The sequence below is a fragment of the Grus americana genome, chromosome 1 (assembly GCF_028858705.1).
Source record: "Grus americana isolate bGruAme1 chromosome 1, bGruAme1.mat, whole genome shotgun sequence".
Taxonomy (NCBI): domain Eukaryota; kingdom Metazoa; phylum Chordata; class Aves; order Gruiformes; family Gruidae; genus Grus; species Grus americana.
In genome coordinates this window covers 59,180,566-59,203,441 of record NC_072852.1, presented here as the reverse complement: position 1 = coordinate 59,203,441, position 22,876 = coordinate 59,180,566, and the positions used below count along the sequence as shown (strand labels likewise).

Sequence of the window (22,876 nt, the reverse complement as noted above, 5' to 3'; positions counted from 1 at the left end):
TTTGAACTAGCTATGGGGAGGTACCATCCTACAACCTTTTCTCTCTAGTCCTCAGCTGAAGCAGAAGCTAAGAAAAACCCATGCCACTCACCTGCAATTTGTTAACCCTCTCTGCCAGTTCAGTCTTCACTCTTTCACCTTCTGTAAATTTCACCTGCAATTCCTGGAGCTGAGCATCTACTTTTTTCCGTTTGTGCTCAGCATCCCCTTTGCCCTGCAGAAGAACCTTCACCTCATTGGACAGTTCAGCCCTCTCACTTTCCAGAGCTTGTTTTGCTTTTTCAAGATTTGCTTTCACCTGAAGAGAAAAAAAAAAACCAACAGAAAAACCCCTCAGACTTTAGATATGGCAGGATCCTTCCACTGAGTATTTTTTTTTCTAACAAGCAAGCTAATGTTGCATGTTTAGCAGCTAAGTTGTAGACTCCTTACTCAGAAAAAACAATTTAACAGCCTGCCACTGATAAGCAGGAGACAATCTAACAATCAGACAAGACAACAATACAGGAGATAGTCTTGCACCATCAGATTTTCAAATGAAAGGTTGTAGAAGTCAGCAAGTGCTAGCAGTGAGAAGAATGTCTTGGCTATGCAGTGTAACATGCCTGATGGGAAAAAAAGAATGAATGCAACTATTTAAAACAACTTCATATATGCTTCATAGTGAAAAATTATCTACCAAGGGAAGAAGAGCACATGTATCAGAAGCCTAGTATCACGAACACTTCATGTTCTTCTGCAGCTTTAAGACACGGTCACAGAGCAGCTATCATTTCAGGGAGGCTGACTGCTCTGGCCTTGTGTTTTCTGTTCCACATACCCGTTTGGTTTGTTCTAACTGCTCTGCCAGCTCTTCAATAGCTTGAGAATGTTTCTGTCTCATCTCTTGGATTTGAGCCTCATGAGTCTTTGCCTCATCTTCAAGGGTCTTCTTCAAAACCGTTACTTCTTGTTCTCTCTTTGACCTGCGAAATTCACAAATTCCATTTAGATGCCAAGGAGAGAATCAAACAGATAGATATATCCACCGACAGCATCCCTAAGGCAAGAAAAATGCCAAGGTCTGTTTAGCCCTACAAGCTATAAAGACACTTTTCAAAGTTAGAACTCAGCATTGCACCCTTCTTAAGCGCAAGTTGGCAGCATTACTTCCAGCCTAAAAAGTAATAGCCTGAAAGTTAGCGATACCCCTGAAACTTTCATACACTATGGTAAGGGAGCAAGTTAACCTTCTTACATCAGGTGAGGTAATGCAGTCTTGACTACAGCTTGCACACTACCTCCTTCTGTAATCACTGAGGCAAAGACTTGCTTTGGTCAGAGACTAGATGTGACAGCATTTATTAAGAAAGTCAAAACCAAGTAAGACAACATAGCTACATGTTTGAGTTACCTGAGCTCTTGCTGAGCAGCTGTAGAATCTAGTGTGTCCTCTAGCTCTGTTTTCAATGCTTCCAGCTCTTCTCCCAGATCCCGTTTTTGCTTTTCAGCTTTATTCCTGAATGCTCTCTCTGACTCCAGGTCTTCCTGCAGTTCAGTAATCTGGGATTCGAGTTCCCTGATCTTTTTCAGGGCCATGTTCTTCTGAGCTGCCTCTTCTTCCACCCTGTGTTCAACATAGGGTTCTGATCAGAGTCAGATTTAAACCATATGTAAAATAAAACCACCTGTCCTACCAAGAATGATCAGCTCTACAATATTACATTCAAACTTTGATCCATATATCATCTACAAATTCTAAGTTCTATTTCCCAATACTTGAGAGAGCACGATTACTTACCTTAAAGAAGGGGACAGAGAAAGACTGACAACAGAAGAAAGCAGAAGAGAAAGCACCATTTTACATTGGAAATTGGACACTTTACTGAATAGATGAATAATAGCAACTACCAGAGAGACAATGTGTTGCCACTATTTAACCCCCTCTGAAATCTTACTGCTCCAGTAAAACGTGTGCAGTGCACATTACATTCATAGTTTAGCTCTGTACAGAGCATGTGGCAGTGAGCAGCAGCCAAAGAACTCTGATGCCAAGGACATGGATCTTAACAGTCCATGGGCTGAAATACAACAGCCACAGATTCTATTTAGTCCCTATTCCAAAGTGACACAAGACAAGAAATACTTCCCAACCTGGTGGTCCCTGAACCCCACAGGCCAGGTTCTCACCTAGCTAAGGCTGCCTGCAGTTCCTCTTCCTTTTTGGCCAGCTGCATTTTGAGTTCTGCAATCTGAGCCTGCAGCTCAGCAATCTGGTCATGCAGATCACTGGAGTCTCCTTCAAGCTTTCGACGAGTCTTTTCCAATTCTTGCCTCTGCTTTTCTTCACGTCGCAGACGTTCTGATGGAGATGGGGACACATTAAGTTACACGGATGACACATACTCAAAGAATATTGTATGAGCACAGAAAATAAAGTTATTTAAGCAATAGTTTCCTTCCTAATTATACAACTGTCCAAACCATAGCTGGACTGCATTATTCTGTCAGGACCTATACATGTAACTGCCCCCATATTTTGCCCTCAAAACATATCTGGGCAATTTCCCTTTCCCTCATCTTACAGCCAAACCTCCTTCCCCCTTTCACTGTAATAAACAATGCCAGCAAAATGCCAGTCTCTCCCAACACCCACACCACACACGCAGAAGCACTCATTAAGTGATGCTGAACGCAAGGTCTGCTCTCCCTTTACTGACATGAAATAGGCTGGCTCCTGCTGCGTTAACCTGGGCAGTTTCCAGATGAAGTGCCTCTAGCTTGAACTCTGAAGAACTTGTGCAAACAGGATATCAGAAACAGGACTAACCCTGACAGATTGATGCTGCTGGAAGTAGAAAAGTGGAAACACTTCCACAGCAGGAGAAGAAAGAGAACCAGCCTCTCTTCTCCATTGGCCTGCTGCTTTGGAGAGGATTTTTATTTAGATCAAGGGCTCAGATGACAAGGCACATAACCTTCAACCAGCCACTGAACAGCTCCATCAAACCGATCAATGGCATACACACTATAGACTAATTTTTAACCCCTCAGAAACTGGGGAGGACTAAAACTCTAGAAACTAAACTGTCAAGTTCAACAAATTTTAACAAGAAACCACCTAAAACTAAACAGACAAGTCCTTTGCAGGATCTGCCTTTAAAAAAACAAAACCAAAACCACCTTCAAGGTCTGTGATCATGGCCTCATGCTTATTCTTGAGTTTGGCTAAACTCTTAGATTTCTCCTCTTCCTCTGTCAGGTTCGTTGTAAATTCAGACATTCTGTCTTCCAACAGTTTCTTTTCCTGCAGAATTGAGAAGGCAGTGTCAAAGCAGTTGCTGGAATTACAGGAGATTTTTCCAGAGTTGACTGTGCTTAAAGATGTCCATGTCCTAAGTGCCTACTCCTGCTACAAGGAATCTTGGAACAAAATAAATCCTTTCAGGATTACAGATAGTATTCAAATAAATGGTTCCTTAAAGATTTGTATTTGATAGCCCTTTCAAAGCTGGAAGAGAAGTCTGTCTATGAAATCATTTGATTCTGTTTGGCATAACAATGTATCAGAAAACGTTTGCTCATGGATCATTATTTAGTCAAGGCTATTTAAATATCATACAATACTAACTTGTAAAGAATACAGGCAGGTAGCTAATTTCAAAAATTCAGGTCAGAGGTGTCAAAGACAAGACTGAATTAATTTATAAGTTTCCCCATATTATGGGAAAGGTCAACCTCTGGTTGGTGGCTCCAGGAGAAACACCTGTGCATCTTTAGCCTGTGTAAGAAGCTGCAGGAATCTTACCTTAGCCAATTTGAGATTCTGATCTTCCAGAACTATCACATCTTCTTCCAGTTTCTTCAGTTTGGCCTCTGTGGTCACTTTTTCTAGCTGCAACTTCTGCCTTGCGCTTTCTTCTTCTTCAAGCTGCTCCTCTAGTTCCTTCACAACACCCACAGAAAAGCAAGGCATTTGTCAGTGCTGCTCACTAACCAATGTAAGAGCATAGCAGCAATACTAGAACTTGGAAGGTTTCTTTACCCTTCTTTCAAGGTACTTTCCAGAAGTGACATCTCTGTCATGACTTAATGTAACATACTGCATTCTAACGAACAAGTTTTCTAGCAGAATAAACAATGCTACCATTCCTAAAACATCTGGCTTAAGCAAAGGCTTGTCTAATTATTTGACAAGTGGCCATCATCTTCATTTTCAAGAATGGAACAGCTCATTCCAGATGACTGGCTGAACGCCTCAGGCTTAGCACCAGAATCACTGTGTTCTATTGCTATTTCCACAGATAGATTTTTCTATGCCTTTTTTTTTTGTTGTTCTCTCTCCCGTTTCCCCCCAAGCTGAGACAAAAGAACCACTCTAACCCTTACCATCTTCTTTACTGACAAGAGACGGCATTCCTAAGGCATTACCTGAATGTTCTGCTGCATTTTCTTCTTTTCAGCCTGCAGATGTTGACACCGTTCTTCCTCTTCCTCCACCCTTGCTTCCAAGTCATGACATATCTCCTCCAATTCTTGTTTCTTGGCTGTCAGGCGAGCTCTTATCTCCTCAGCTTCAGCACAGAGTTCAGTTTCTGCTTGCAACTGTTCCTGCAGCTGCATCTTCTCTGCCATTAGCTACATTGGACAAAGCCAGAAATAAGAGAAGCTCCAGTTTACCAAAGCACTTAACAATCTGTGTTAAGTGAAGTTATGTGCTCCTGTGTTCCACGCTTACAGTCTTATTCATTGCAGCAGTCTCCTGCTGCTAATGAAAAAGCTAAATATCAAAACATAGTTTTTAAGTGTTTGTTCTCCTTCAGAAACCATGCACTGCAACCACATATTACGTTTGCCTTAAATTTCTCAAGACCATATCCATTTGAAATAAGACTGTCTAGTTTTCCCCTGCAAAAGTAATACAAGTAATTATCAGCCCTACAGAAAAACAATCCTGCTGCCACCTTTTGAGTTCCCGCCCCCCCCCCCCCCCCCCCAAAAAAAAAAAGGATTACATTAATGACGAGGTTGGATTCAACCAGGTTGCTATAATACTCAGCCAAAGGAGACTTTTCTTCACATAATGGCTATAGAAGGGCAATAAGTGGTCACTGTACAAAACGACCTGCTAGAGGAACTGAGCGGGGAAGAAGGGCAAAGGAACTTGAACAAGATGGCAGCCAAGTCACATTTTTCAACAACTTGGAGTCCTGCAATTTGTACATCAGACCAATAAAGCAAAGGAGGAGCTCTCAAGTAGTAGGCCAGGTAGAGAGAGAAGGACTTTTACACATGAGGTTTGCAAACTCACCTGGGCCTGGAAGGTCTCCATCTCACTCAGTCTATTTTCTGCAGCTAACTGCTTCTCCTTGACCTTTATTAGTTCTTCTTCCTTGGCCATCATCTCCTCTTCCTGCCTGCTTACTTGCAGAAGGGGCTTCACCTGAAAGGGAAACCGAGGGAATGAGATGTTTATAAGGAACAAGGAAAACATGAAGAAATGCTCTCATACTTGATAAGCATTGAATAAAACAACATTTTAGATAAGTGTCATATTTGAAGGGCTGACCAATTGTTTCATTGTGAACACTGGGAGGATCATAGATGACTAGGCATCATCTACTCTGCCAATAACACACTTTCTACCTGCCCAACTCTCCTTCAGGATGGGATGCATCAGGAAAGGGTTGGGTAAATTCCAGACTCTCAAGGGCTAAGAAGTAATAGCAGGAGAATAAAAAAATTGCCATACAGTGGGGATGTTCACAGGTAGGTCAATGTAAACAAAAACCAAACACTACCCATCTCTGTGCTCCCCCATCAAAAACCCTCAGAAGTCATTTCATACGAAAAAGAGGAAAAGTTTAAGATCTGCTCTCAACTCTCATTTGCTGCAAAGTCTCATTGCTAAAAAGCAAGAAATGCCATACATTTAGAAAAGAGACCATTTCTTTATATGTTCATTGTCTTTATAAAGGTAAAATATCTATAAGTCTAACAACAAGAACAGACTTCAGTGCTTTTCCCTTGCTCTTACGACCCTGGGGAAAGAGATGGCAAGCCATCCCCACATTAACAATTTTTGTCTAGCTAAATCGACTAGCCATGTAGTAAGTAATTCTCTGATGTGCCGTACCACCAAAGCAAGCGATCTTACTCTTCTTAGGCATAAGGCATTAAAAGATGACTTCTGCTTTTCCACAACATTACTTGGATATAGCCTTGCACTTGGTTTATGCCCACATACTGCAGAGCTATAAAATATGTTACGATATTCTCTGCCTAAATGAATCAAGGTACAGTGGAAAGCCAGCCTAATGGTACAGGAAGTGGGTTTTGTGCTCTGGTTCAACCTGAGAAGCTGAAATTGCAACCAAACTGTCAAAATTGCAAAGGGAAAAACAATACCTTGGTGAACAACCTCCACCACTGCCAGTTCCGCAGTTTCAAATAAGCAGCACAGTTCCTCTGAAGCACTTTCATGGCTGTCAATTGCTGCTGGCGCTTGGCAAAGGCTCTGCAAGGTAAGTGGAGGTCAGACAAAGGAACCCACAGCAGGATGCAATTTTCTCCACCAAACCCTTTCTTAGATACTTCTACAATTTTACTTTAGAAGGTTCCCTCCTAAAAAAACAGCAAAATTTCCAGTTAGCTTCCTCTCTCTTTCCAAGTGTTTGGTTTTTTGCTCAGGTAAGAGTGGTTATCCTTTCCTTTATTCAACTTCCTATTTAATAAAGTTTTTCCCTAATGTCTTCTAATCTGAAAAGCCTGACTATTTTACTTCAAAAAAGGGAGATCTGAAACAAAAGTGTGTTTCCCTGCCAATCTGACAGATACTGCTTTTGTTTTTAGAACTGTACAATTTGCATTCCCACCTAATAGCTTAAGAGAAATCCTGCAACTCCTGGATCAGTACTATACTAAGACCTTTTCATTTGCACATCTGCAGCTCTTCTGTCAAAAACTTTGCCCTCTGTATGGTATTCCTATAGAGAGGAATAAACTTTACTGCTCTGGTAGTATGTGGGATAGCAGCACAGAGTTAGGTTTCTTGCAGATGCCAGAAGTCTGGCATTACAGAGATCAGAAAACCCTAAAACAACCATCAGCTGTTATATACAACAAATAAATCACGGCCTTTCTGACAAAAATAATTTCTAATCAGCTCCTTTTGGAGAAACTTGTACCTGAATGGGAGAAATACACATTTATAATGTACTTCACAAAACACGGTCCTTACTTTCTGGCCAGGTAGCCTCTGCAGCATGCTTGGAAGCCAATAATGACATCTGTGATCTTCAGGTCTCTCTCTTCTTCAAGATGAGCAAGGACTCCAGCTCTAAAAAAAACTTTACTCTGTCCAATTCGATAAAGGTTGGAATCCAGCTCCAATGCTTTGATCTAAAATGAGAGAGAGAAGAATTCATCTCCTGCAAAGAATGCTTCATGTGAAACATCACAAAACATGTTTGTGTCTCATGGCTGTAAGATACCCCTTCCCTACAATGAGCCACTCAGGCCAACCAAAGTTGCTAGCTCCCAATAAAGTCCTGTCCCAGAGGAGTTGGAGCTCAGCCAAGCACAGCATGAAATGGAGGTAACTAGAGACAGAAAATAGTATAGAAAGCATTGTTTAATACAACACCACATCAAGTACCCAGAACTACAAGGATGCTGTGAGGAACATATGCCTAGTCCCAAGAGCCCTCTTCCCTTCCTAAAGGAAACACATCTGTTGATCCTTCCCCATTTATTTTTTTGCAGTCCTAATCTTTGTCAGAAAAAGGCACCCCAACCAACTTTCCTGTCCTTTAAAGGATTTGCTGTCAACACTTATACTAGTTAAGAGGAATAAGGTATACTCCTTTAAGACAGAAAAAAGGGAATCCCTTACAGCCAAATTCAATTCAATCTCCTCTAGTCTTCAAGCTACAGAACCAAAGCTTTCCCTTTGAAGCAGGCAATTCTGCAGAAATTAATTGGAGCCTTCACCAAAAGCATTTGTCATCAGCAGGCCATTACAAAAAGTTTGTTGAAGCTCATACTTTAAGCATGTGCTAAAGATAACATTAATGCTTCTAAGCATTTTGATTCCATGAATACTGCTGGCATCTCAAAGTGCATGCTTCTGTGGAACAGAAAGATCCTCTTTGCCTAGGATTATTGAACCTCATGCTAGTCAAAAGCCTTCATCTGCGAAGCCAAGAGAAAGCTTTTTCACCCTTCTCTCAGAAAAAATATTTGACTGGAATTTTTGTCTGCGAGCACAAGATATATTTAACATGCACGACTCCGATTTCCAAACCACATGCATAAAGTTTATTCTATTCAAGTAGAGCTTCTGGGAAGTCTTACCATCAGCACACAAGCCTGCTTTCCATCCATAAATCCTTTGGGAATTGCATTTGGAGTTAAGATTTCATATCTGAAAAGAAGAAAGCATTAGACTAGTTACACAAGTATATTTGAAAACAACAACAACAACAAAAAAAATCAGTAATGCATTTCTATGCCATTATGAGTTTGACAGTTTATGGTCTTGTTAGAAGATAAAAATTTCATCTCTAGACAAAAAGTATGACACAGCAGTCTTAGATGGGTCTTCTATGCCTCACCTTAACTACACACACTACAGAAGTCAAAGATGTTTTTGGGAGGCTTTGTGCCAGGGAATACCAAGGGACAGATGCACTGCCTTTGAAAACAGCAGCAATCTAGTTGCAATAAAATACTGCAAGTTTTGCACTTATGTCTTAACTTTGCCAGGGTAAAGACTGCTTCAGATTCTTTTCTAGAACTCACCTCTGTCTGAATTCCTGGAATACAACTCTGTTGGGGAAACCTTGACGACAAATACGGATTCCCTCCAGCACTCCATTACAGCGAAGCTGGTCAAGAACCAAGTGGGGATCTAGTTTTCCAGCCTAGTGAGGAAAAAGCATATTTTATAAATACCACAAAGCTTTTGCAAAAGGGGCTTACCCTCCCTTGCCTCCCCATCTTTTTTGTAAAGCAGGCAGTTCTTTCTCTTCCAGTTAGAAGCAATTGAAAGCTTTTATGCCACCTTAAGAAGAACCACAAAGATCAGTCTTCAAAATTTTCATAACTATACAGTTATTTAGCATGACCTTAAAAAGATATCCTGAGAAAACAGGACCTCTTTAAGATCTCTTGCAAAACCCAACAAAAGATAGCAACCCAGCCACATGCCCCAGGAAGCCCATGTAAGACTGCACGGGCTGTACTGTTATAACTGTCTTTACCTTTTTCTCATGGTTAGGAATAATGCAACGGACGAAGTTGGGGTTGGTGTTCCTCAAGGTAGCCATAAGTTTAGCCAGTTGTTCTTTATAGAGCTGTCCCACTGTTCGGAACATACCCTTCCTGGTTTTAAAGGCCCCTGGCAATGCTGTGTCTGACATACCAGCTACCTGATCCAGCCCAACAATACGGTCAACTAGAGAGAACACAAGACAGAGTGTTAAAATTCTGCCACAAACCAAGGAAACACTGGAATTACAAAGAACATCTGGGTAGAACAGGATAAATGAGAGGAGCTGCAGGATCCTTTTTGCTTCATCTCTACACAGATGTTGACTCCTGTACAGAATTTGTGCAGGGATAGGAGCAGGAAGGAAAAAAGAAGCAACAGCTCACTACATGAAGTTTGAGTGATGGAGTCAAACTTACTCCCAAACATATATTCTACTGATGCTCTGGATGGCAGCTCTGGAAGAGCAATCTAGAAGTGAGTTTCAGATGCTTCTACTTGCTTAGGTTATAATGAAAAACACCAAACCAAGAGTTCTAGCTGCTAGCCCAGCAGAGTCAACTGTAAGTTAACTCTGACCCAGAAGGGGCCACAGTTAGAGAAAAAGCCCAGCTTCACTCTTGCATTACAGGCAGACCTGCCATGACGGGTGATCAGAAAAGCCATATCTACTTGTAAACTGTGCAAACATGGTAAAAGGCATGATAGAAACCAAACCTCAAGATACCACTGTTTGAGTTATTTTTGGAGTACAAGCATTCTATGACAGAGACATGAACAATATCACGAGGAGAAAGTCAGAACTCCCTGCCCCAACAGTTTTTCCACTATGCCATAGTGACATCCAAGCACTGATGAAGCTATCACCTTGATGGGTGGACTTCACAGACCCTGGTTTTTTCCCCAACAGAAGCCAGATAGATCTGAGAGTAGCAGGGTCAAGAAGAAACTAAAGCATTACTTTTTCCTATTGCTCTTCTACATGGAGATAAAAATTCACCCATCCAACCAAAACCAACTGTATCACTATAAATTTCCACACCCCAGTACATTTTTATTAAGGGCTTCAGGCAACTACTTCACTTTTTATTTTTAGTGGCTGGCTGATGCCTAGACTCAGGCTCCCAATCTTCACTTCAGAAAATACATCAACTTGTGCTCAACTGGCTTCTGATTAAAAAAAAAAACCAAACCTGCTAGGAGAAACCTCTACAAAAGAGCAAGAAAGGAAACTCTGATTTACAGCTAATACTAGTTTAGAACTGCTCGCTTCTAGAGCGGCTGTTAGAATAGGGTCAAGGTTGTCTTATCAGCAAGAAAAGAAGGTTATGTTACTAGATGACATCACAGGAAAATCCACAGAAGAGTGTCCCAGATTGCGGCTGGAACAATCCTCTTAAAAATCTTGAGCCTTGCAATCTACATCAAGATAGCAAAAAGGACAGTCACTTGCAGCAGAAGATCCAGCTAAGAACAATAAATGAGAACTGATTAGCTGTAGTTCAGTTGACATTTCAAGGCCAAAAGGAGTCTCACACAGCAAAGGCCTTGTTAGGCACAAGTTGCTGACAGACATTTTTCATGCAGTTCCTTTGTCAAACTGTCTTTTAAATGATCAGCAGCTGAAGTCAAATCCCAATACTAGATCAAAGTTAAACTGGATGTCAGTTTAAATGCAGTCTCAGAAATCTTCCTTCCAAATCTTGCAAGAAATACAGCCTTGCTAGCTCTACATTCAAACAGTTGACAGGGATTTGCTTTTAGCTGTTCCTATGCAAGAGCAACCTTCAGCACCCGAGTACGTCCATATTTTTCTTGTGTCCACTTGCAAGGTGAGAGTTTTGCTTTTGTTTTAACATCCGTGAGGAGCTACTAGCACAAAGCAGAGGAAATGAACAAGAAAGACAAGCAGGTATGACAAAGGGACAAAGAGAAGTTAACGGAAGCATTTCTTGCATGGCTCTAGGATGCATTATACACATGACACAACAGCTGGGTTTCTCAGTCACCTGGTTCTAGATGAAGAATAGGAAAGTGTTGATAGAAATAGGCTCTCTGAACGTTCTGCATCTCTGCAACAGACAGAGACGTCAAAGAAAACCCACCACAGAAAGTGACAGCAACAGTAAGACTCAAAAGCAGATAAACCCAGAGAAGATAAGTGTAAAATACTGACCGACACTGCAGAAAGAACACACTAGTTGCAGGACTGAAAACATAGATTCAACCTCAGATCTTGTGTTTGAGTGTTACAGCTATGCAAGCTGCTGAGACATAATGGTGCATTCATATTTTATCTTGGCATTATTGGTTTTAAGACACGATTGCTATATAGGCAGCAAGCTTAACATAAGTTGATGCAAGCGAACCTTTCTCATGAGTTACAGTGAACTTTTAATGCAATACCGTGATCTAAGCAAAGGATGTTCCAGATAATGCTCATCTTGGTGGCTTAGTCTTCTGGGAGAAAAGCAACACAACTCATCACAAACTTTTGATGATCAAACAAACTCTTCCACATAAAACAAGAGAAAACAAGTGAGATTAAACTTAATTACATACCATCTTTCCACAGCTCAGACACAAACTTATCCGACGATTGGTGGAGAAGAGTAGCAATATTGTCATTCAGTGGATCCATGTTCTTCATCAGCCATTCATCTGCTTTATAATCCACCTGGAGGAGATAAACACATCAAGAAACTTGGGGGGAATTTTCTGCAGCACAAGATGCAACAAGATCCTGCAAAGTCTATAAAAGTAACACTAAGGTTTGCACAATCAACAACAGATTACCTAATCATTCTTGGATTTGCCATCTAAGCAAGCATACCTACAAATTTCAAACCCTAATAAACAGCTGCATGTTCTGTTCTGTCGGTAAAGGAAAAGGATTTGCAATGCTAGTTTGCACCACCCAGAGTGTGACACAAAAACCATCATCATCATCATTTTTGGTGATGAAGTCTCAATGCAGTACCTCCAATTTCACCAAGTCACAAAGAAAAAAATTTAAACTGGTGTCAGTTTGATGTGTTATCAACTATACATATATAACTTGCAGGCAAATCCCCTTAGGCCCTTGTAAGGTCCACAGGAATGGAACAACTTCATGAAATCTTCCACTGGTTTCCCCATAGACAGCCATTTTGGTAAGTAGCCATTTTTAAGAAGCAGTTGTTATGCATTAGAAAATATAGCAGACATTCCAATGTTTACATTTTAGCTACTAATTTTTTACCTTGCCAGCATAATGTATGATACAGAAGTCAGCTTTGTCTTTTAGCTGTTTTGGCTTCTGAAATTTGGGGTGGGTGCCTTGTTCTTGTACAACTTTTTCCACAAAGCTTTTGTCTGTTGCTTTTGGGAACCAGCACTCTTCATCCAACAAAGCCAGTATACCAGGAGGCCCAGCCTTGAGAGGAAACATCAAAACATCATTAAATACATGACTACACCAATAATTAACACCTTTAGATGGCTAGAGGACACCACACCCCCAAAAAAAAACCCCAAAACAAAACAAACTTAAGCCTGATCCCCATCACATTCACCTGTTGTGGGGCATCAGTTCAACTACTTCCATACTAATAGAAATTGTTAATAATTCTTCAAAACTCTCATCTGAATTCTACCATTTTTATGCAAAGGTCTCTTCCATGACATTTGTCTAGGTTGTTTTACATGGAAAAAAAATATCTTTTTAATAGAAGGAACACTATGACACTGTTCTGCAAATATCCAGGTGTCTAAATGCAGAAGACCATAGTAGAATATTTTACAAACTACTCCTTACTATTGGAACATGTACTATGAAATTTATAAATTTCCAAGTTTCATTAGAGCAGAATGAAAGCAACAGAGATTCACAGCTTCTCATCACACTTATAGTTAAGTAAGAAAGTTCACACTACTTATGGTAAGCCACACATACATCTAACACCATGCAAATCTACACAAATGAAGACAATTTTGTGAGAGGAAAAAGTGGCTGACGATCTATTTTCATGCACTATTTCCTACAGAACTGATACCAACAGATTTATCGGTGACATACTTTCAGACAAAGAGGAAATTGTTCCCTTCTGCTTCTAAGCATACCACAGTGTCAGCAGAGGATTACAAAAGCTAGAAAGCTAGTTTCCAGTCTAAAGGTAGAGGTTATGTGCTCAATGACAAAATTAATGCAGCCATTTCTTGCTGCTTGACAGCAGAACAAGCTTACCGGCTTCTCTATGAGGTCAATGCAGGGCTGTAGATCCAGGCCAAAGTCAATGAAATTCCACTCTATGCCCTCCCTCTGGTACTCCTCTTGCTCCAGAATGAACATGGTGTGGTTAAAGAGCTGCTGCAGCTTTTCATTTGTGTAGTTAATACACAACTGCTCAAATGAGTTCAGCTAATGAAGAGAAAAGTAGAAATATGTTTGAACAGTTGTTTTTGAAGACACACCTACTATTCTCTTAGCACGAAAGATCACATCTGTCATTCATGAATTTAAGTTATTGTTCTGTGCGGGGTGGACATCCCTTTGTCAATAATCCCATTTGCTTATGAACTGCCTTCCTTGTCATGTGCCACTATATTGCTGCTGCAATCCCTAGGGAAGTTCATACATGCTGTTTCTCAGACTTCGCGAAAGAATCTTTAGTTGTAAACAGAAGAATTACTGCAGCTACTTAACCTGGGAACAGAAAAGATTCAATGTTTCTCACAAACTCAGAGCTGGCAGGTCTTCTTCACAGGAAGAGGAAGCAACAGAAGCTTGAAGACAAATTCTTAAAAGCACATGGACTGGAAAGTCCCTTTTTAATCCTCAAAAATACACAAAAATCAGAGCAAGGAAAGTGAGGGAAATTTCTTCAACATCTCTAGATTTCTTCAAACTGTAAGGACAAGGTTAATAACCAAAGGCACATTTTCATGTTAGACCACACTAAATATAATGCAGCTGCTGAAGAGAACTTTTCTGTGGCTTAGTTTTCCATTTCATTAATAAATTGGTCCATTTCACCCTGCAGCTGCACGTGAGCTAGATCCAGCATAAGACAGGTTGAGAGGAGCTGCCTGGCTGGGATAATGGGGATGGCAGGATAGTTCTTTTCTGATGGCAGCATGTGGTTGCTTCAGACTAAGTATAATGCAAAACCACATTCTAAAATTGTTGTTTCATAGACATAATGCTTTGGCCTACTAGTTCACTGCCACCTATAGAGGGAGCTCCCACTTCCCCTCTTTTCCATCACTCCCTCAACTTTCCTTCAGCTCTTCCACTCCTACATTTACCTTGCATCAGTTTTTAAGCCCAGATTCCCCACTGCAGACTGATTCAATTGTAAAACACCCTAAGAAAATATTTTCTGCAGGGCTAGAGGTGAACAGTACAAGCAATGGCAGCCAGGAGCAGTAGAGGGGAAAAGGAGCAAGTTCACCCCTTTTATGTATCAAGGAGCTGTTAAATCGGCTTAGCTGTATGTGAAACCACACTCTGATCCCTGATTTTCATGCTTCTAGAAAAAAGGAGCATACATAGGTCAGAATATATGTTGGTTCTGATTTGGCCTACTCTGTTTTTGCCTTTTCCAAAACTCATCAGGAAGAAGAAGAAACCATTTCTAACAATTTTTAATGATGCTAACAGGTTTCAGTGGACCATCCTTTAAATGTTTTGGGACAGATTAATGGGACATAAAATTTTAAGTCCAGTGGTGATCCATAACTCTAGATGACATTATTAAAGACCTTTTTGTAGGTTAGCAAACTCTTAAGTTGTGAGCTATAAAGAATCAAGAACACCTGGAACTGTGAAATTAACATAATTCTGATGCACATGCCAAAAAAGATGCAAGCACCAGAATATAGAGCAATAAGATAAAACATTTTCAGAATACATAAAATACTAAAGAATTAACCACTTAGGTTATTATGTCTGACAGTTCATGTCTGCAGGGATCTCAAGTAACAAATGTGGAATACACATCCTTTCCAAAACTATACTATTCTTTTCCAGTTTTAAAGTGATTTCCTTTAGCTGTCTTTGCTCCATGCTAAACTGTGTTGAATGTAGGGACATGACCTCTCCTTACCTCGAAAATCTCAAAGCCAGCAATGTCAAGGATTCCAATGAAGGATGCACCCTGTCGTTTGGTCTTATCCAACGCCTTGTTGATACGCATAACCAGCCACCGGAACATACGTTCATAAGTGGCTTTAGCCAGCGCTTCAATGGCAAAGTCAGCCTAAATAAAAAAAAGACAAAGATCAGGAGTTACATTATAATCCAAAGGAAGACACATTACAGTTTCGGCATCTAATGGTCAACTGTTGTCTGAGATTTTTGTCTAAACCACCAAACTCACTGAACAAGGCTCATTTCAGAGGTTATTCCCAATGAAAAGTAGATGGCACAGTGATACTCTATAAACAAGAGCAAAGATTTTGTCTTACTAAATTAACATGTCAAAGGCAAATTTCAGGATTCTACCTGTTGGAGAAACAAATGTCTGGTATTCAAGAAAGAAAAATTATGCCCAATCATCTCCAAAGACTATAGTAACGTAGTGTGTTTCATAGGCCCAAAGAAAAGCATTTAAATTCTTTTGTAATTTAGGATTTGTGAAGCCAAATCCCTCCCTCCCACACCAGCACCCTATCTGTGATTGACACAAAAACACTAGGTATAGTAGGAAATTAAATATCAAAAGGGAAAGGCAGCATAGAAAGACAGCCTGTGAATTTTTCTAGACTTTACTCTCTTCTTAATCCCTTCCGTGTAATGGGGGAATGTTTGTTTACACTGAGAATAAGGTTGTGTTCATAAAGAAGCCATGCAGTGAGTAAGCACAGGGCCTTGCTCCGTTCAGGAGGCCATTATCTCCTAGGTCAGGTTTCATTTACAGCACAACCTGATTCAAGAACGTTACAAAATTTACAATCAGTTTCAAGGGTGAGCAGCAAATTCTTCCACCCTAGTAGATGACCTACTCAAAAATGGTGCTTTCTGTATTACAGCAACTTGAAAATGTCTTCCTTGCATACAGCACTGAAGGAACTTACTCCCTTGGGACAGACAGTCACCAAAATTAGCAGAGTTGGGTTTTTTTTTTTTTTTTCCTTCCCAGATGAGAAAAAGTGCTACAGGGGCAGAGTGATTTCTATCTTTATACAGATCAAGTGAGCAAATACTAGAAGTAATATGTACGCTACATTATTCAAGTGTGGTTGCCACACATTGCAGTCATAAAGATGGTTATTAAACACTACAGAAACCTCTAATATATTTGTTAGCTTTGTGGCGGCAAGATTAAAGACTAAAGTACTTGTTCATTTTTAGAGAATGCATACCTGCTCTTTGGTCTGAGCTTTCTGGACATAATCTCGCCCAACTTTGATGCGAGGAGTCAGGATACCTCTAGTGAAATCCGTCACATTGATACCCAAAAGGTGAGACACTTTCTGAGCAGCTAAAGACAGTAAAAGAGGAAACAACAAAGAGATTAATGTTCTTTTGCTTTTCTCACAGAAAGCAAGAGAAAAAAAATCCCTGCAACTGCCTTCCCAAGAGAGTCATGCAACAGTTTATAAAAAACGTTAAGTGAAGAACACGTTGATGAGACAAAGAAAGGTATCTTAAAAAACAAAAAAATCCCCCCAAAACTCTTGCAACCCATACTACAGGCTATTGAGTTTCTCCAGAAGCCACAAGAGTAAATTTGAAGCAATACTCTCATACCACTAAGTCATAGCATGGAAGCTTTAGAACATTTGTAGTCTGTAATCGATTTAAGGATACGTCAAGTAACATATTTCTTAGCTAATTGTTCTGTTTTCATTAACTGTTTAGTCTTTGAGGCAACTCTGTATTTCAGATTCAAGATCTAAAACCTAAATGGTTTCCTCTCCTCCCCAAAATGCCATTTAAAGCATATTTTCCATAATAATAGCTCAAAATATAAACACTGAAAGATAAATCAGCAACCTCTTGTATTTCTGCAGTACATCTATAATGAAGATCTAAGAGCTAAGTCTTCCAACAGATGGCCTTCTGTCATGTGAAACATGGTACTACTTACACATGCAACAATGGGCAGTGCAATTAAAATATATACACATACTTTATACCCACCAGAAAACTACCCACCTTACTCATACAGTTACAAGTCTACCTACAAGGCCAGCAAAGAACATTCCTTAAGGTCTGATAATATAGGTTTGTAGGAGCAATCATTCCTAGCTTGGTTAAAACACACACACACACACACACACACTACATATTCCAGTAGAGTAATCCTTTTCATCTGGTCATCATGTGCACTTCCCGCCTAGCCCTCTCACAAGAACAGTGCCGCATTCCTGCCCATGGGTTGCTACAAACACACCCTTGGCAAAACAGCGTGTATTTGTATGAAGTAGCATGTCAGCTCCTTTGACAATTAATTCACCTTATAGAAAAACAAGACTCCAGCATTCCTACATACTATAATATACTATTTTACTTGCAAGAACTTCCTGTAGGCTTTTTTCTCCATTTTTTTCTTTGCAGGGGGAAGGAGATTGGTTACCTGTATTGTCTGGCATAGAGGCTTGGTCTGTATTACGCTCCTTCTTGAAGACTATGTTGCCAAGTTGAAGAACACCTGAGATAACTTTCAGCAGACCTTTTAAAATAATAATAGAAACTTAGTATCAGGAAAAAAGCCCGATATGACCCAGTTACCTTTCCTGACATGGTTAAGATGCCCTTCTCCACATTTCAAAGATCCTTCTGGAATTTAGGAAAAAAACCCACAGGTAATTCCTCTACATGACTCCCATTCAGGACACAGGACTTTCCCTGTCCCTCCTATGCAAGACTACACAGCCTGGAAATTTACCCGTTCTCAACATCACTATAGTAAAGTGGGAGACAGGATTGAAGGTAATGCACCGCTCTACAACATCTATATTTTTTAATAAAACATTTGATCTCTGTTAAAGGGCCAAAATTCACTATTTTCCTCAATGCCTACTGTTAATCACAGGAAAGAGACAGTTATTAAGAGTACAAACCAATTAAGACATGGAAGATTTTGTTCCTTTAACCCTGTATCACTTTCAGCTCCCTGACCAAGGTCTGCAGTCCATAGAGACATACATTATAACGTATGAAGGCCAGCAGGATGCGGGCAAAGTGCCTGTACCATAACTATTACTAATTACATGCTGAAGCACCCCACCCATTGCTAATGATATATTCCTACTCTTTGAATGGTGCACGACAAAATCAGCATCAGATGCCAGGACAGGAAAGACATTTTTCAATGCCATAGCATCAATTCAGTTTTCACCGTGTATCAATCAAAGCTTGTTGCATAATAGCTTCTAGTTGCCTTGAGCAAAATAAACTGCCAGTCACTTGCAAAGGGGATCTTGTACCAAAGATTTTTCATTCCCTAATTTCTACCTGTAATAGAACATTTGTTTTAAAACAATATCCTTTTGATAGCAGAGCTAACAAAGGCTCTATATATGCTACATCAGGAGTAATGGAAAGGGAACATGTATGTTCCTAGTGGCATGTTATGAAATTCAGTGGTTTGACAGCTGAATCTGTAGTCCTGGCACTTGGACAGAGAGCTTATTTTGATGTTGGCTCATAAATGAAGATAGTGAGTGCTTAGACTTTACATCAAAACTAAGTAAAGGTACCATCCAGCCAGCTACCATATATATTACTCTTCTAAGCTGATAAGTAACATTAATGCACTTCACTCTTTGAACAGCAAGTGCAAAACACTAAAGCTATCTTTGCTGTAGTGGCTGGAACCAATAGCTCATCTATGTGACAGCAAAGAGATGCCCTAGAGCGTACATTAAAAACCCAACTCAGAAAACTGAGCATAACAGGACATCCTGACAATAAATTAGGCTGCCAAATCTTTTTCTTTGTTTGTTTGTTTGTTTGTTTAGGCAAATTTCTCTTCACCTCCATACAGCACTTTCAGTCTCCGATGATTCAGGATATTAAGAAGTGTATTAAACAGTGGATAACGACAGTGTGCATTTATAGCAGGCTGGACTGTGAAGAGCAATAGTTAAGGCACAGGCAAATATTCCCTAAAGGCACAAGAGCTGCTGCCTCCAGCAGAAGCAGTGGTGACCTCAAACCACCACAGATGCTTGCTTCTGTGTAGAGAAAAAATACGCCTAGTTTTAGAAGACCTTATACATTTAGAAACTGAAATTTTGCAGAACACTGGTTACCAACCAGTGAGGCAGATCATGAATGAGATAGCACAGAGCTCTGGTGAATACGTATCACCGCACTTTGTGCTGGCTGCATGCAATTCTAGCCTCACTGTCATGGTACTGTGCTCCCAGAATCAGACAATATTAATTTCTGATCAGCAGTTCACTGTTAAGCTGGAAAGAAAGGCACTATGACCAAGCCATTCTCAAAGGACTAATCCAGCAGTGGCTGGATTAGATACTTTAAAGCCACTGCTTAGGGATAGGGGGAGCACACAAGCTGCGCACTGCACAAGAGAGTGAGGGGATTCTTATATCTTGGATACGTTATTCATGAACTGGATATACAGCTCTCAGATTGGGAACAAAAACAGCAAGCAGAAGCATGTTTTCATTAGTTAACTGTATAAACTGAAACTGTGCTGGTAGGTCCTGAGGTGGGTCACTGCAAAGCCACTAAGTTTATTACTTGCACACTGTTCACTTGGAGGGGGAAGATGGACACCAGACAAAACCAACCAACAACACCCCGCCCCCAAAACAAACAAAAAAAGAACCTCAGAACAAAGAATCTCTAGAGAGATATGATCTGCTCCCCCTTTCATTTTCTTGCATTTTCAAGCCCTTCAGAGGATTCATACCTATCTGCTCCTCATCTGGGATGCCCATGATCTTCATTGCCTCCATGGTCTCCTGAAACATATCTTTATCTTGCTGACCCGGGATCGTAACATGCCCATTGGAAAGGAAGCGATATTTGTTGTAAGGCTCCAGCAGCAGATCAGCTTAGGAAAGAATTGAGAAAAAAGTTAGTATGGCTTTTTTTTTTTTTAAATAGACAACGAGCTACCACTGAGATCAAATTTCTGACTTGCATATGCTAGCAGGTGCTGGATGAATCTGGGATTAAGCCCAGTTTTAATGAAGGCTGAACATTTAACGTATTTTAGATAAAATTAGAGTTTTTCTGCCTTACTTCTTTCTATTCCCTCCCCTGGACTACTCCACCAAAGCAGTGTCAATCATCATTATGATCTAAGTCTATATGAAGCAGGGATTAACTTGAAAGTAAATTTGCCTTTAATTTCAGACACCTCATTTGTTTCAAGTGAGGTGAAAGTTAATCTATAGGTCTTGAAACAGTAGCAACTATGAGAAAAGTCCTCTCTTGTCCTTCCCCCAGATCAATTTGCAGCTTTCACACAGCATGTACCCTGATTACTAGGCTGAGCTAGGTGAACTACAATCCTACAGTTCTAGAGCTGCTTAGGTGCCAGCAGCTTTGCTCCATTCAATTAAACGCTGAGCACATCGTGGTAGGACCATTCCTGCACTAGAAGGGTTTACATCATGCAAGACGAGACTAAACATGGAACAGTGATTTAGATAAGGAAGGGCGTAGAGTCATTGCTGGCAAGGAGACAAGTGCAGGAAGGAACCAGAGAAGCAAGTTTTCAGGAACCGAGAAGTGCAGGGGGAGGGCAGAGGGATGGGTGAGCGTACGGAAGAAGTGGAGGAGGGGTGACCATACCTAAAAGGCAGAGCCAAGAAACTATGAAGGAACAGGTCCTAGCCTACAAGTGTTTTGGATCCTTTGTCATCGTGACGAGGGAACCCCATAACTACAACAAAATCATACTTACTCTTCAAATGCTCGCCTGCCCCAGAGAGCAGGTAGTAAAAGATGTGGAAGGTTCTCTCCTCTTTGGCTTGACGAATTGCACGTGACTTCTCCAGCAGATCTTCAGAGAGTCAAGGCACATGGCAGGACACACAAATCACTTCCTATTCTATGGCAAGAGAAAAAAAACCTCGTACTACCTGATGTCCTCCTCATGCCAATTAACAAGGGTATTGATTTAGCAATCATTATCAGTCAACAACCCACTGAGCTTCTGGTCTCAGTTCTGCCAGCCTCTGAATGATGGCTATGACATGAGAGACTTAACTGATAAAAACCAGAAATACAGTGGCTATCCATCCCTACTTGCCTTAGACTAAAGTGGGAAAGGCTTATGAAATTCCAAAGCTATTCATCTTACCACAGTTTATGCTTCCATTTCAGCCTCCTAAGATGAGAATTCATTCATTCAGAAAAGATTTCCACCATGATCACAAAGGTCACAAAATACTATATGAAGAAACGGGAGACTACAACAGTAATGTTGCTAGCATAAATTTAAGTGCTTCCTACCACTTTCTTGACCTGACAAACAGAAAGCCAGTTGTGAAGAGATTGCTAGGTACCATTACTGCCACCTCTATAGCCTTTAACTTCTCCTTTTAAGTGGTTACAGGAAGGATACAGGTCTCGATGTTGGCTCCAACAATGTAGCCATTGACATCAAAGTTGATTCTGATGAACTTGCCCTAAGAGGAAGATAATAGCATTAAAATTAGTATTCATTCTATCTAGAAACAGCAGTAAACAGTAATTCCTTTTTAATCCAGGAAAGGAAATTCAGAACAGGTCAGGCAGGTTTTAGGCAAAACATAAGGTCAGCTAATATGCAATTCCTGCTGATTGCAACTACAATTCTACAAACAAGACACCAAACACTCTCAGACACTTCTGACATTCAGATAGCCTACAATTCAAATCATTATGTTTCAGCCTAGATTTCCCACAACCAGGGTCTGTTTAGTTTCATGTGCTATATGATCTGGACAGTTCCACCTCCCTCAACGTTAGCTTCAACCATTTTCATTTAGTTCCAGTTCTAGCTCCCCCATCTGCCTCTCAGAGGCTGTCCACTGCTCTCCAGAGCAAGTAAAATAAGGACCAGTATTTGCTCTCCAGGATAAAACTGACTATAATAAACTTACAATAAAAATGGGCACGGATCATCCTGGCACAGGGTCAGGTTTCTTCATTCCAGAGACCTATCAGGTCTATTCAGGATAATTCACTGAATTAAACTCACTTCCCAGATTAATTTGAGGGAAGTCACTCACAGACAGTTGGCCTATCCCTGTCCTATCCCTGACAGCAATTGATCCAAAAGCAGACCAAGTCATCCCTCTGGAAAGCATAGAACACTGGCATCCACACTGGATACTCACAAATCTTGAAGAGTTGTCATTCTTTACTGTCTTGGCATTTCCAAAGGCCTCCAGGATGGGATTAGCCTGGAGCAACTGTCTCTCCAGTTCTCCCTAGAGAGAAATCAGAAATTAATAAAGTAGGTAGCAGTTTACTGCATTAAACCTTGGGTCAAACCAGCGCTGAAGTTTCAATTCACACTAGCTTGGCATCTGTTGTAGAGAAGCCATATTAAACCTTAGGAGACGATCCCTTAAACCTTCAAAGGAGACTCATTAGTTATCTAGGTAAAACAGAAACATTCACAAATATGCCTTATTCCCTTCCTCAACACGGGCATCCCAGTGCTGTCTTTC

The 22,876-nt window shown here is 40.5% G+C and overlaps 1 protein-coding gene across 1 annotated transcript in view; it reads right to left on the bottom strand.

Moving 5' to 3' along the window:
- Positions 1 to 22,876, bottom strand: part of MYH9 (myosin heavy chain 9) — a 71,643-nt gene that overhangs the window by 11,126 nt on the left and 37,641 nt on the right. The window contains exons 6-28 of the mRNA XM_054813829.1: positions 22,541 to 22,633; positions 21,784 to 21,847; positions 21,121 to 21,219; positions 20,119 to 20,262; positions 17,812 to 17,907; positions 16,595 to 16,713; positions 15,337 to 15,489; positions 13,476 to 13,649; positions 12,492 to 12,665; positions 11,813 to 11,927; positions 9,243 to 9,436; positions 8,782 to 8,903; positions 8,335 to 8,404; positions 7,220 to 7,380; positions 6,388 to 6,496; positions 5,291 to 5,422; positions 4,411 to 4,617; positions 3,788 to 3,925; positions 3,163 to 3,286; positions 2,170 to 2,341; positions 1,394 to 1,606; positions 821 to 965; positions 92 to 298 (exon numbers count right to left, since the gene is read on the bottom strand). Coding sequence (XP_054669804.1) covers positions 92 to 298; positions 821 to 965; positions 1,394 to 1,606; positions 2,170 to 2,341; positions 3,163 to 3,286; positions 3,788 to 3,925; positions 4,411 to 4,617; positions 5,291 to 5,422; positions 6,388 to 6,496; positions 7,220 to 7,380; positions 8,335 to 8,404; positions 8,782 to 8,903; positions 9,243 to 9,436; positions 11,813 to 11,927; positions 12,492 to 12,665; positions 13,476 to 13,649; positions 15,337 to 15,489; positions 16,595 to 16,713; positions 17,812 to 17,907; positions 20,119 to 20,262; positions 21,121 to 21,219; positions 21,784 to 21,847; positions 22,541 to 22,633 — 3,225 coding nt within the window. The remainder of the gene's footprint in view (positions 1 to 91; positions 299 to 820; positions 966 to 1,393; positions 1,607 to 2,169; positions 2,342 to 3,162; positions 3,287 to 3,787; positions 3,926 to 4,410; positions 4,618 to 5,290; positions 5,423 to 6,387; positions 6,497 to 7,219; positions 7,381 to 8,334; positions 8,405 to 8,781; positions 8,904 to 9,242; positions 9,437 to 11,812; positions 11,928 to 12,491; positions 12,666 to 13,475; positions 13,650 to 15,336; positions 15,490 to 16,594; positions 16,714 to 17,811; positions 17,908 to 20,118; positions 20,263 to 21,120; positions 21,220 to 21,783; positions 21,848 to 22,540; positions 22,634 to 22,876) is intronic.